The following is a 15,575-nucleotide window of genomic DNA, read 5'->3' as shown; positions in this document are numbered from 1 at the left end:
CCTTTAATAAATGTATCCATAAGGGAAGTCTCTGCCTGTACCATATGGTCGTCTGTGCCTGTTGGCTTTCACCCAGCCCTTAGTTTAAAAAATCCTCTTTAATTTAACCATTTAACCTTTTTAATTTTACATGCCAGCAGTCTGGTTCCATTTTGGTTTAGGTGGAGCCCGTCCTTTCTGCATAGGCTCCTCCTTTCCCAAAAGGTTCCCAGTTTGTAATAAACCTTTAAATCCTCCTCTCTTCACCATTGTCTCATCCACACATTGAGACCTTAGAGTTCTGCCTGTCTTTCTGGCCCTGCTCATGGAACTGGAAGCATTTCACAGAATGTTACCAGGGAGGTCCTGGACTTTAATCTCTTACCTACCAACCAAAATTTGACCTCCAGGACATCTTTTCTACTTTTCCCTATATCACTGGTACCTACATGTTACCACGACGTCCAGGTCCTCTGCAGCATTGCTCTGGGAGGGAGGGGGGAGGATCGGGAACGCGGCGTGCTCAGGGGAGGAGGCGGGGAAGGGGTGGGGCCAGGGTGGGGATTTGGGGAAGGAGTCCAATAGGGGCAGGGAGGGGGTGGAGTTGGGGCGGGGACTTTGGGAAAGGGGTTGGAATGGGGGCAGGGCAGGGCAGGGGTGGAGTTGGGGTGGGATAGGGAGGGGGTCTAGCACCCACTGGCGCCAGGAGAAGTTGGTGCCTATGTCTCTGGGGGACATGAGTAATTTGCTCCACATGCACACCTACAGCTCCTGCGTATGAGGCAGGTAATCATACGTGCTACATGCAGTGCAATAAACTTGACATCGCCCACTGTGCTGCTAGACTTCTGCCTGCAATATTTTTACTCTTGCAGGGGTTGTGTTGTTTTATTGTTTTTGTTTGGAGGTGGGTGTAATTGGCCTAAGTTTGTTTGTTAGGTATGTTTGTTAGGTGTATTGGGGTTATTGTTGTTCTTCACCTACAATTTCATCCTTGCAATGAAAAACAGCTATCATCCTCTCTTAGCCTTTTTAGCTGCAGCCAGCCTTTTTGGTGTTCTTAAATCACAGCAACATCATATTACAGCTTTTAACATAGTTTATATGTATCTGTGGGGTAATGAGAATATTTTGTCAACATTGTTTTGTGGTATGTAGTTGGACTAGTGGTTTCTTATTTTAAATGTTTGTTTTTTCCTAAGTTCAGATAGAAAATATTTTTAGCTGCACTTCTTACTTTTGTTTTTCCAAAGAGGGTGAAACATTCTATTTAGAAACACTGGAATGGTGTAGTAAACTAGGTTACTGCCTCCTTATTAGCCTTCCAGAGAATTTTTTAGGGGCAGTATCACTTTAAGAAGAATGCAGCATCCCCTAAGAAGGGGAGGCTGAACATTAGCAGGCTCTAAGAAGATTCTTACCATGGGTTATTTCCCCACATGGATTTGGAGGTCACTAGAGCCCCAAGGTTTCTTGCAGTCCTGTTGCTGCTGTACGTAGAGCAGGGAAGAGTCCCTGCCAGTGTCAGAAAGCTCACTGACCAAGTTTGGCGTGTGTACTGCAATGCTCCGGCTGTCCAAGGATGAGAAGGTACCTCTGGGGCCGATTTATTACCTACTCCCTTCCTCAGTTGCATCCTTTCCCTCATTTTCCATATTCAGTAGTCAATATCACACACAAATCCCATCCATACAAATCAACTCATACAGTTTGGAATTGCACATAAGGCTTTATTGCCTGATGTTACTGACACTTCCTGATGAATTATGGATTCCTGTTAAAGGACCATTCCTATTGGGAAATTCTGTGGAGAACTGCAGTCCCCCTGGTGATCGTGAAACGGTGGGGTACTCCTGGGGCATATGTGCCCAAAGTGCTGGTTCAGAGTGGTGGCGATTGGAGACTGTCTCCGCTCATCCTGGCTCCTTGGTGCTCTTAGCAGTAGTTGCTCCAAAAAAGTGCATTATTGCCCTTACAATAGTTAATTACCTTTGTAATCGGATAGGAGAGAATTTTGAGAGGTTATTTTTCAGTGCAGTTGGTCCTAAAAGAGTGAAGAGTGTTTTGTGAAGTCTGTGGTATTGTGAACATCAATAGGTGTCATGAAAAGCCTACTAAAACGTTACGAAGGAAAGGAGAATAGAAAAAAAATAATTCTACTGGCAGGTGTCTTTGTGCTTTTTCAACAGAGCTAAACAGTAGTGATTTAAAAGACTGTATCAGTGATAATAGCCTGAGTAGCAATGCTAGTCTTCCCAGTGTACAGAGCTGTCGACGACTCCGAGAAAGAAGAGTTGCAAGCTGGGCCGTTTCATTTGAACGTCTTCTGCAGGATCCTGTTGGAGTTAGATTTTTCTCAGTAAGTAGTGAGGGGCAAGAAGGGGGCTTCCAAAACATCTAATATCTCTGCAAAGATTTTTTCCTGTGATTGTTTTCTGTTTTTCTTGGCACTGTCCTTAGATTTTAGAGTCAAGAGATTATTGTAACTCAAAAGGATTGACACTTCAAGCATATTTATTAGAAAAAACTAACTGTCTTTTCAGCTGGACCAAGTTTAAAGAAAACCTGCAGGCTTCCTACATACTGTAGTACAGTGGATGTCCAATACTCTTTTAGCTGATGGCAATGAAAATTTTTTCCTTATCCTTTGTGTCTGAATATTTAGTAAGGCTTCCATATCTCCTATGTCAGTGGCATTCAACTGGATTTGCAACCGTAGGCAAGATAATATTTTTACAGTTGTAAATGTCTTTCTAAATAATTTTTAAAGAATTGATAGACTAGTCAGCTATTTGCATGATCAAAACTTTGTTTTGTCCACATGGAAGTTTCTTTCAATTGATGTGCAAGTCTGTCCAGTTATATTGGACAAGTGCATTTCCCAAGAGTGAATTAAACCTCGCAGCACCTTTGTGAGGGAATAAGTAATGTTATCCCCATTTTAAAAATAAGGAAATTGTGAGGCACTTACAGGTTATTTGACTTGGCCACAGTCACACAAAGTCTGTTGCAGAACACAGATCTGAGTCAAGAAAATGAGTTAATGTTGTCAAAACTATTTTCACAAGCAAACTAGATAGAAATGTAAGGGGGTATGTGTTAAATTCTGCAGAAAGCCTTCGCACCCAAAACAGTCCTTTCTGTTCCTTAGGCTTTTAATTATCCTAGCAACAACTAGGATCTCTGGAAAAGATTTGTTGAAATGGTGGACATTTTTGCCAGTGTTGATGGAAATTTCTTTAACACATTTTTGCAACATTTAGAGAGGATCACTCATAATTTTATACAATTTGCTTAACCTAAATGAAGTAACTGTACTACGAAAATGTTTGCAAAATGACATCAGAAGATAGCCAGACAAAAAAAGCAGAATCTACAGGGTCTCTTTATAACTGCATCAGCAAATAAAGGAGAGATCTGAATCTATGTATGGACTTAATGATTCACTCTCATGAGAAAGAGAGAAGTCATTGCAGAGATGTCCTGAGCCTTTAATGGCAAAATGCACACCTTCTGTCTCCCTAGCATCTCATTACAAAATAATATGTCCAGTTATTTTAAAATAAGAAAGTACAGTGTGCTAATCCTCCAGGGCCTGAGTTTGAAGAGCACAGTTTTACACACACCTGACTTGCAGAGTCCTTGATGCATGCACACAAGCTGCAGTTCTTCTTCAAGGAGTGTCCTGTGGGTGCTCCACTTCCTGTTGATGCGTTTCAGCAGCAGCGTTCATCCAGGTTGCGCATGCGATGTCACTGTCTTGCGCTGTTTTCAGCGCCTATCTTGCTCCGCGACCTGATCTCTCTCAGTTCCTTCTCAACCATCCTTGGCCTGAGACAGAGCTCTCAGCAGTGTGATAGCTGATATCTTTATTTACTGTGTAGGATAGTTAGAGTAGTTGTTTGTTTACTAGTTAGAGTTACCTACCCTTTTTCTTCCTCCTTTATTTTTATCAATTTTTTAAAAATTTATTTCCTACCCTTACCATAATTCAAGCCATGCCCTATTCACCGGGTTTCAAGCTCTTCCTTTCCTGCCAGGAAGCTATCAGGGTATTGGATGTTAACTCTCAATTATCCCACAAAAGTGTTTTCACTGCCACAACTTAAAGGCTCACACCGGGAAGAACAGAAACCTGCATCTAAAACTTATCCTTACGGAAAAGTCTCTGTGCCTGACATCTCATTCCAGCCAGCAGACACCCTACTAAAAAGTAACAGGGAAAAGAACAGCATTTTCTTCTTCAAAAGCGCCCCCGAAAAAGAAGTGGTCTGCAGCTCATTCGATATCCTTGGTATGGACCACACTGCGGCTGAGTATGTATGAGGCACGAGGATCCTCCAGTGCCACCCACGCCATACCTTCTGCTGAACCCAAGTGGGCAGACTCTGAGTCAAGAGGCAAACAAAAGCCCATCTCCTCTGTTGTGGTACCAGTGGAACCGCCGAAAGATGCGGACCGAGACTCCCCTTGTGGCATATAGTGCCACCACCTGACAACACAGAGCACCTAGGCATTGGCACTGACATCCACAGCTTCAGTGATGCCATTGGCATCGACTACTTCTGTGCCAAAACCATTAGCATCGCACCATTTCCTGCAATATAAGGACTTATTGGTATCATCGACGCCTGAATACCCGCTCTTCAGCACTGATGTATTTCCTGGTATACATGGTACCAGGCCAACCTGATTAACCGCTGGCCCTTCCATTTTCCAGTGAGGAAGAGGATAATGAGAAGGAGGGTGTTTTCTCATTGTACCACTCCTCTCCTGTCCAACCTACTCCTGCTAGGACTACCTGTACGGCTCAGACCTCATCTGGTCCTAACACCCAGAACTGGCATGGCCTGCCTCCATGTATGCCATTCCCCACAGAGTGGCCTTATTGGGACACCAGGGCTGCAATATACCAAGCCCCCGGGTCTGCACAGGGAAAGGCTTCGGTCTCTCCCACCATCCTCTGTGGCTGCACTATCAGACCCCATTGAGGAGAGCTTTGAGGAACAAGAGGAAGCCCTGGAACAGGACACAACACCACCTGTCAATATTTCCTCCTCTTCCCCAGATGAGGCCATAATGCTTCCACCACCCACAGCTGTGGACAATTTCAAACACTTTCAAAAACTCTTCAGGAGAGTTGCAGACTGCCAGGAGATCGCGCTAGAGGATGTCCCAGAGTCCCACATTCTGCAGACTTAATTGGCTTCAAAAATAGTGCTTCCAATAAATGATGCATTCATGGAACCAGCCAAAACCATATGGCAGACTCCAGCAACAATAACATCCACCTGCAAGAGAGCTAATGCAAAGTATTATGTCCCTTCAAAGGGGATAGACTTCTTATTTTCCCACTCAGCACTGAACTCTCGAGTCATCAACCAGCACGATAGACAACATTGATATAGATCCACCTCCAAGGAGTGGAAATGACTATAACTTTTTGGTCAGAAGGCCTACCCTTCAGCAACCTTGCAGTTACGAATTGCCAGTTACTCAGCATTGATGGCAAAGTACAACCATGTAAATGACTCCAAACTTGCAGAATTTATTAATGATATTCCAGAAGAGAAAAGGGATGAATTCAAATCCATCTTAACTGAGGGTGAGCTTCTGGCCAAAACCACCCTGCAGGCGTCCCAAGATGTGGCAGCCCTGGCAGCATGATCACGGCTACTGCCATTGTTATGCACCAAGTGTCGTGGCTTCACGTGTCTGGTTTCCCTAGGGAAGTCCAGTCTGCAATGGAGGACCTCCTCTTTGATGGCCAGAAACTGTTTGTCTCAAAGACAGACCAAGCCCTCCACACCCTGAAGGACTCTTGGGCAACTCTCCGCACCTTGGGGACATATACACCTGCAACCAAAAGAAAACAGGGTAGGTATTCTCCCTACCAGCACACACGGTCGCCCCATATGCTCAACAACAGAAACACTACAAGACAAAGTGACAGGCTGTGAAGGCAGAGACCTTCGAGGCGTCGACCACCTCCGCCTCAAGCATCTGCGTCTCAGCCATCCTCTGCTAAACAACAATTTTGAGGATTTGGTCGAGGGTTCGAGCAACCTCCCCCACCCATCAGTGCTGACGCGTGTCCATCCTCTGTTTTTGGCCACCTTTTGACCCCTTTCTATTCAGCGCAGATTTCCATCACCACAGACAAATGGGTCCTTGAAATAATCCGTACAGGCTACGCAATACCATTCATCTCCATCCCCCCGACCCACTCTCCTTCCCCATCCTTCTTCACAGACCTTTTTCATGAACAACTTCTATGGCAGAAAGTAAACCATCTATTACATATGGGTGCTGTATAACCAGTACCAGCTCAACACAGAGGGAAGGACTTTTATTCCCACTACTTCTTAACCCAGAAAAAGAGTGGAGGATGGAGGCCTATTGTAGACCTCAGAAATCTCAAAAGATTCATAAGGATCCAACGGTTCCAGATGGTCACACTAGCACTGAACAGGGGGACTGGTTTTTAGCTCTCGACCTCCAAGATGCTTATTTCCACATAACCATACACCCTGCTCACAGGACGTTTCTCAGATTTACTCTGGGAACAGAACATTACCAATACAAAGTTCTGCCTTTCAGTTTCTTGCCAGCACCATGAGTGTTCTCCAAAATTCTTGCAGTGGTGGCACCGAATCTCCGCAAACAAGGTGTAATAATATTCACCATCGGGCAGATTGTCTATTAAAAGCTCCCACGCAGGCAGACACCCTCGACATTACACACAGGACACTCAACCTCTTCCTGAGACTGGGTTTACAAAAAAACATACAAAAATCAACTCTAAATCCCATACAGAAGTTAGACTTCATTGGGGCCCATCTCGACTCTCTAGAAGCCAGAGCATCATTACCAATGAACAGGTTCACCACTCTATCCAACCTCATCTCATCATCATTGAACAGTCCTCACATATCAGCGCGAACCTGCCTCCAACTATTAGGACATATGGTGGCAACCACATTCCTGGTATGACATGCACATCTTCACATGTGTTGTCTTCAGGGCTGGCTAGGAATCACCTACATACCACACAAACACAGCCTAAACAGACGCCTTGCAATGCCAAAGACTCTCTACACTGGTGGACGCAATCCAACAATGTGTGCATGGAAGTCCCTTGCCCTCAGACTCCACCTTCAATAATAATCACAACCGATGCCTCCTTGATAGGCTGGGGAGCCCATCTACAACACCACAGGATTTGGGGCAAGTGGTCTCTTTGTAAGACACTGTTACATATAAACCTCTTAGAACTGCTTGCAGTTCACAACACGTGCTTGCACTTCCTGCCACTGATCAGGAAGGAGAATATACAGGTAATGACAGACAACATTGCCTGCATGTTTTATATAAATCAACAGGGAGGGGCACAGTTCACATACCCTGCTGGGGACACAGTTCACACCCCCTATGCACTGAAGCCATGGAACTATGGAACTGGTGTGTCTGGCACAATGTCAACATCTAAGCCTTGTACCTCCCAAGTCATCCAAATACTACAAGGGATACATTGAGCAGAGAATTTTCCCAGGATCGTGAATGGGAACTAAATAACACGGTCCTACAAAACATATTCAGACACTGCGGTCACCCATCCGTTGCAACATCCTGGAACAAAAAATGCCCACAATTCTGCTCAAGAGCAGGTATGGGGCTGCAGTCCCTGTGGGATGCCTTCCTCTTCAAATGTGATGCATACATGTTATATGCATTCCCTCTGATCCCCCTGTTATCAAGGGTGATACACAAAATATGTACCAACAAGGCCAAAGTCATATTGATAATCCCAATGTGGCCCAGACAGACTTGGTACTTGTACCTATTGCAGACGGGGGTATGCTCACCATGCACTCTTCCACCTCTGTGAGACATTCTATCACAGGATGCTGGATGGGTTCACCACCCGAAGCTGGAGAGACTTCACTTGAAAGCATGGCTTCTACATGGCTCTATCATGACAAACTAGCGTGTTTGGATCGGGTTAAAGACATATTGCTAAACAGTAGAAGGACAACCATGCGTGATACTTACTTTCACAAATGGAAGAGGTTCCACATGTGGTGCCAGAACAAACATATTAGTGCCATTTCCATACCCCTACCCTGGATATTGGACTATATTTTGAGACTAAAGACATCTGGAGGCTCTCCATTAGCTCAGTCAAGGTACATCTCGCGGCTATTACTGTTTTTCACTACAAGATTAATGGGACATTGAGATTTGCCCATTCGATCACCAAACATTTTCTTACGGGTATCAAGAATGTTTATCCCGAAGTGCGTGTACCTACTCCACCCTGGGATTTGAACTTAGTGTTATGCTGCCTCACTGGACCCCCATTCGAACCCGTAGCAACATGCTCTCTGATACATCTATCGATGAAAGTGGTGTTCTTAGTGGCTATAACATCAGCCCGCTGAGTGGGCGAGTTAGGGACCTTCCTGGCACACTCACCTTACACCATCTTTTTCAAGGACAAGGTCGCACCCAAAATTTCTACCTAAAGAATCTTCCTCCTTCAATGTAACCCAACCAATCCATCTTTCCCCATTCTTCCCTAAACCTGACAGGAACATGCAGGAGTCAGTATTACATACCCTAGACATCAGGTGTGTGCTAGTGTTCTACCTTGACAAAAGTAAGCCTTTCAAAAAATCTCCGAGGGTTTACATTTCCACTACAGAGCGTTCTACAAGGCTCCGCTATCTCTACACAGAGACCATCTAAATAGATCTCCGGGTGCATCGACCTCTGTTATCAACAAAAGAACCTTCAACCCCATCGGGATTCAGAACTCACTCTACCTGATCCCTTTCAACTTCATGATTTTGTTGTTTAGAAAAGCTACTGGACATATGTAGAGCAGCCACTTGGGCTTCCGTACACACATTTCATAGAATCATAGAATCATAGAATATCAGGGTTGGAAGGGACCCCAGAAGGTCATCTAGTCCAACCCCCTGCTCAAAGCAGGACCAAGTCCCAGTTAAATCATCCCAGCCAGGGCTTTGTCAAGCCTGACCTTAAAAACCTGTAAGGAAGGAGATTCTACCACCTCCCTAGGTAACGCATTCCAGTGTTTCACCACCCTCTTAGTGAAAAAGTTTTTCCTAATATCCAATCTAAACCTCCCCCATTGCAACTTGAGACCATTACTCCTCGTTCTGTCATCTGCTACCATTGAGAACAGTCTAGAGCCATCCTCTTTGGAACCCCCTTTCAGGTAGTTGAAAGCAGCTATCAAATCCCCCCTCATTCTTCTCTTCTGCAGACTAAACAATCCCAGCTCCCTCAGCCTCTCCTCATAAGTCATGTGCTCTAGACCCCTAATCATTTTTGTTGCCCTTCGCTGGACTCTTTCCAATTTATCCACATCCTTCTTGTAGTGTGGGGCCCAAAACTGGACACAGTACTCCAGATGAGGCCTCACCAGTGTCGAATAGAGGGGAACGATCACGTCCCTCGATCTGCTCGCTATGCCCCTACTTATACATCCCAAAATGCCATTGGCCTTCTTGGCAACAAGGGCACACTGCTGACTCATATCCAGCTTCTCGTCCACTGTCACCCCTAGGTCCTTTTCCGCAGAACTGCTGCCTAGCCATTCGGTCCCTAGTCTGTAGCGGTGCATTGGGTTCTTCCGTCCTAAGTGCAGGACCCTGCACTTATCCTTATTGAACCTCATCAGATTTCTTTTGGCCCAATCCTCCAATTTGTCTAGGTCCTTCTGTATCCTATCCCTCCCCTCCAGCGTATCTACCACTCCTCCCAGTTTAGTATCATCCGCAAATTTGCTGAGAGTGCAATCCACACCATCCTCCAGATCATTTATGAAGATATTGAACAAAACCGGCCCCAGGACCGACCCCTGGGGCACTCCACTTGACACCGGCTGCCAACTAGACATGGAGCCATTGATCACTACCCGTTGAGCCCGACAATCTAGCCAGCTTTCTACCCACCTTATAGTGCATTCATCCAGCCCATACTTCCTTAACTTGCTGACAAGAATGCTGTGGGAGACCGTGTCAAAAGCTTTGCTAAAGTCAAGAAACAATACATCCACTGCTTTCCCTTCATCCACAGAACCAGTAATCTCATCATAAAAGGCGATTAGATTAGTCAGGCATGACCTTCCCTTGGTGAATCCATGCTGACTGTTCCTGATCACTTTCCTCTCCTCTAAGTGCTTCAGGATTGATTCTTTGAGGACCTGCTCCATGATTTTTCCAGGGACTGAGGTGAGGCTGACTGGCCTGTAGTTCCCAGGATCCTCCTTCTTCCCTTTTTTAAAGATGGGCACTACATTAGCCTTTTTCCAGTCATCCGGGACTTCCCCCGTTCGCCACGAGTTTTCAAAGATAATGGCCAAGGGCTCTGCAATCACAGCCGCCAATTCCTTCAGCACTCTCGGATGCAATTCGTCCGGCCCCATGGACTTGTGCACGTCCAGCTTTTCTAAATAGTCCCTAACCACCTCTATCTCTACAGAGGGCTGGCCATCTCTTCCCCATTTTGTGATGCCCAGCGCAGCAGTCTGGGAGCTGACCTTGTTAGTGAAAACAGAGGCAAAAAAAGCATTGAGTACATTAGCTTTTTCCACATCCTCTGTCACTAGGTTGCCTCCCTCATTCAGTAAGGGAGGCTTTTACAAAACACTATGCAATCAACCAGAGTTCAAGATCAGATGCATTGGTAGATCTTACAGTATTATCATCACTTACACAGGCAACTCTGAAGCCCCTTCCATCCAATTGTAGGGCACTGCTTGACAGTCACCTGAAGTGGAACACCCACAGGGACGCTCCTCGAAGAGGAAGAAAAGGTTACTCACCCTCTGCAGTAACTTATGTTCTTTGAGATGGGTGTCCCTGGGGATGATCTACCACCCACCCTCCTCCCCTCTACTTCGGAGTTCAATTTCCAGACTGAGAGGGGTTGGGTCGCATGCACTATATAGCGCGAGACAAGGACAGCGCATGCACAACCTGGACGGACACTGCTGCTGAAATTCTCCGATCAAAGGCGCAGGGATACACCAACACCTGAATTGGAACACCCATAGGGCCACCCATCTCAAAGAACCTCAGTAACTGCACAGGGTGAGTAACCTTCCTTTCATACACAAACTCTGTGTTATACATTTGATATTAGGAAATAAAAAGACAAAATGTCCTGGATAAATAAGCGCAAACTAGAACTTCTTTCCATCCTAAATAGAGTAACACTTTAATGAACAGAGTAACACTTTAATGAACACATTAACAAAGAGCCCATCCAGAGGGAGAGGGGTGAAAGTAAAATGCTTGTTTAATATATTAAAAAGTACTTTGCCTTGAGTTGGGTGTTTTTTTCTTGCCATTGCTTCTATTTTGCTCAGCCTAGCAGCCTAAAGTTCTCAGCATTTGTGAATAAAGAGTGACTTTCTTTTTAGTTTTAAATGACACTTAAGTCTTTCTGAGTTTAGTATTAGCCTTACTGAAAAATTGTGTAATTTGTGGCTCTATGGAGACCGTTGAATAGATTGTAAACCAGTTTCTGATGTGCTTTAATATTGGTTTAAAAGTCAAAAAGAAATGTTTATATTTAAGAATTAAACTCCTTAAATATTAATTCTTTTATGATAAGGAATTATTATTAAATCAGGTTGGAAATTGGTTTCACCTGGTTTCAGCCTCTTCTACTGGGCATTCACACTGCTAATGTCACAAATTACCTCTTTTCAGCAAAGTGGCAGCCTCAAGTGCTAGATTCAGAAAGGTTTTATTCTAATTAAAGATTTTTAAAAAATATAGTAAGGCTGATACCAATTTAAGCAACTAGCAAAGGATGTAAGTGAGGACCACTTACATGATTAAAAATTGCACTCTAGGGAAACATTTTCACTGTCTCCATTGTACCCTGTTAGAACTTCAGTTAAAGATAAGCAACTTCCCTACAGTGTAACTATTTTAGTATTACTAAAAATTATTGAAATCCTTATTAAAATCTTGTTCATTAGTCTGTGAACCAGTCTCACAATGCACAGTTTTAAACAGTCTTCGTACATTGAAATAGTTGATTGTAACTTGATTCAGTATTGCAAATTGAACAAGTTTGAAATAAATGGAAAGGGTCAGTGTTTGGGAAATCTGATTCTAAACTTAGGAATTATTTTTTTAAAAAGCCTGATTCTGAGACCAATAATAACATTTTCATTACTTAAAAAAATTCCCAACATTATGCAAACTCCAACTTCTCCTCCCCTGTTCTCCCCCTATAAAAATGTTGTTTTAAAATGTAAGCAACTTGTCTTTATTTTGTGACATATGTTTTGTATTCTTATTTTTTCCCCTAGGAATTTCTACGGAAAGAGTTTAGTGAAGAAAATATTTTATTCTGGCAGGCCTGTGAATATTTTAACCATGTACCTGCACATGACAAAAAAGAGGTAAAATAATGCTATATATTCAGGTATAAAGTTGCTAGCTAAAAGCTATTCTCCTCCAAGGCAATTGAGATAATTTGGACTGTTCTTGGTCTTTGTCTTGTGGTTCTATCTGAGCTGGGCTGGGGACACAGTCATTTTGTTTCAGGGGTCTCTCCTGGTGATCTCAGTTCCATGAGAGTATCTCCCAGAATCCAATTGTAATTATATTTAGGACTCTGTGAAAGGCCTTTCTATTCCATTTAGTCCTTATTTGAGTCCTTATTTAGTCCTTATTTTGTGGGACACTGTACTTTTGTAGAATCGTACAAGTGTAGGACTGGAAGGGACCTCAAGAGGTTATCTAGTCCAGTTTCCTGTGCTGAGGCAGGACCAAGTAAACCTAGACAGTCCCTGACAGATGTTTGTCTAACCAGTTCTTAAAAACCTCCAGTGACGAGGATTCCATAATCTGCCTTGAAAGCCTATTTTAGTGCATAAGTATCGTTACAGCTAGAAAGTTTTTGTAACATCTAACCTATATCTCCCTTTCCATTGATGAAGCTGATTACTTCTTGTCCTACCTTCAGTGGACATGGACAACAGTTGAGTACTGTCCTCTTTATAACTGTCCTTTAACATACTTGAAGGCTGTTATCATTTCTCCCCTCGGTCTTTCTTTCTAAAGACTAAATGTACCAAGTTTTTTTAACCTTTCCTTATAGGTGAGATTTATTAAACCTTTTTTCATTTTGGTTGCTCTCCTCTGGGCTCTCTCCAGTTTGTCAACATCTTTTTCTTAAAGTGTGTCATCCAAAACTGGACACAGTACTGTGGCTGAGGCCTCACCAGTGCAGAGTAGAGCAGGGCAGTTACCTCCCATGTTTTACATATGATACTTCAGTTAAAACACCACATAATGATATTCGCTTTTTTTCACAACTGCATCACATTGTTGACTCATATTCAATTTGTGACCTACCATAACCCGTAGATGCTTTTTGGCAGTACTACCACCTAGCCAGTTATTTCCCATTTTGTAGTTGTGCGTTTGATTTTTTTCCATCTTAAATGCACTACTTTGAACTTGTCTTTATTGAATTTCATCTTGTTGATTTCAGAATGATCCCTCAATTTATCTGGTCATTTTTAATTCTAAGCCTATCCTCCCAAGGGTTTTCAATCACTCCCATCTTGGTATCATCAGCAAATTTTAAAGCATACTCACCACTCCATTATCCAGGTCATTAATGAAAATATTGAATAGTGCTGGACATAGGACAGTCCCCTCCAGGACCCCACTAGATCCCCCCAGCAAACCACTGATAACTATGCTATATCTTTAAATCAGTTTTACACCCACTTTATAGTAATTTAATCTATACCACATTTCTGTTGTTGGTTTATGAGAATATCATGTGGGATTGTGTCAAAAGCCTTTCACTAGTACTTCCTTGTTTTTCTGAAACCACCTAAGGGTATTGAACCCAATTTGGTTTAATTTCCTTTCATTGTATTCAGAATTTAGTTGTTTATAAAATAAGCAAGTAAAAAATAGAAAGATCAAGATTTTTTTTTACTGCAGATATTCAAGTATATGGTTAAATTTTACTGCCTTCTCTAATTTAAGTCTTAAAGAATTTTTTAATGATTTTTTTTTAAAAAGCACTAAGTCACAAGCTTTTATTATACTTTTGAAGAAACATTTGACAGGCTTGACATTTATTATTATTGCAGTTTGAATATTTTAAATTTTATGGTAAATTCTCTTGATCGGAACATTTAATTACTTAGGAACTGCTCTGACAAAAATATTTGTAATGTTAAAGGGAATAAAAATGTTGGCAACCTAAAAATTTACAAAAAGAGATGTTTACTAAAATTGCAATAAACAGTATCTTTTAGAATTTTAAATCTCAACAAAGGAAAACAAAAGGAGTAACGTAGGTGGGCAAAAGACATCAGTGTTTATTTGAAAGATTGAAAAACTAAGCTCCTTCCTTTTCTCTAGAGACCAAATTAAGGCTCCCCATATACTGAGATACATAATTGCTTATCTTTTTCATTTGGGAACTAAAGTGTACAGCAATAGCATATTTAACATACACTTGGATTGTTATAAACACATCAGAAGCAGGAACCATACTAGTGAGTGGGGCCACTGGCTAAAGGAGCACTCAAGGAAGACAGTTCCATTGTGGAGAAGCTAAATGAATTCTTTTCATTGGTCTGCACTGAAGAGAATGTGAGGGAGATTTCCACACTTGAGCCATTCTTTTTAGGTGACAGATCTGAGGAACTGTCCCAGATTGAGGTGCCAGTGGAGGAGGTTTTGGAACAAATGGATAAATTAAACAGTAATAAGTCACCAGGACCAGATGGTTATCACCCAATAGTTCTGAAGCAACTCAACTATGAAATTGCAGAACTACTAACTATGGAATGTAACCTAACACTTAAATCAGCCCCTGTACTAGAAAACTGACGGATAGCTAATGTGACACCAATTTTTAGAAAAGGCTCCAGAGGCCATCCTGGCAATTACAGGCAGGTAAGCCTAACTTCAGTACTTGACACAGTGGCTGAAACTATATTAAAGAACAGAATTATCAGACACATAGATGAACACAATATGTTGGGGGAAGAGTCAACACAGCTTTAGTAAATGGAAATCATGCCTCACCAATCCAGTAGATCTTTTGAGAGGGTGAACAAACGTGATCAAGGGTGATCCAATGGTTACAGTGTACTTGGATTTTCAGAAAGCCTTTGACAAGGTCCCTCAACAAAGGCTCTTAAGCAAAGTAGACAGTCATGGGATAAGAGGGAAGGTCCTCTCATGGGTCAGTAACTGGTTAAAAGGTAGGAATAAATGGTCAGTTTTCAGAATAGAGAGAGGTAGATAGCGGGATCCCCCAAGGATCTGTACTGGAATCTGTGGTGTTAAACACATTCATAAATCATCCGGAAAAGGCAGTGAACAGTGAGATGGCAAAATTTGCAAATGATACCTAATTACTCAGGATAGTTAGATCCAAAGTTAACTGCAAAGAGTTACAAAGGGATTTCACAAAACTGGGTGACTGGGCAACGAAATGGCAGATGAAATTCAATGTTGATAAATGCAAAGTAATGCACATTGGAAAATATAATCCCAACTCTACATACA

The 15,575-nt window shown here is 42.7% G+C and overlaps 1 protein-coding gene across 14 annotated transcripts in view; it reads left to right on the top strand.

The window, feature by feature from the left end:
- The window catches only part of RGS12 (regulator of G protein signaling 12), a 186,314-nt gene that overhangs the window by 113,274 nt on the left and 57,465 nt on the right, over positions 1-15,575 (top strand). For all 14 annotated transcript variants that reach the window (XM_037898156.2, XM_037898160.2, XM_043544726.1 and 11 more), the window contains 2 exons: positions 2,169-2,338; positions 12,338-12,430. In XM_037898156.2, the coding sequence (XP_037754084.1) occupies positions 2,169-2,338; positions 12,338-12,430 (263 nt within the window). The remainder of the gene's footprint in view (positions 1-2,168; positions 2,339-12,337; positions 12,431-15,575) is intronic.

This window comes from Chelonia mydas, chromosome 4 (assembly GCF_015237465.2).
Source record: "Chelonia mydas isolate rCheMyd1 chromosome 4, rCheMyd1.pri.v2, whole genome shotgun sequence".
Taxonomy (NCBI): Eukaryota; Metazoa; Chordata; order Testudines; family Cheloniidae; genus Chelonia; species Chelonia mydas.
The sequence above is the reverse complement of the archived record's forward strand: the minus strand, read 5'-3'. Positions and strand labels throughout refer to the sequence as shown.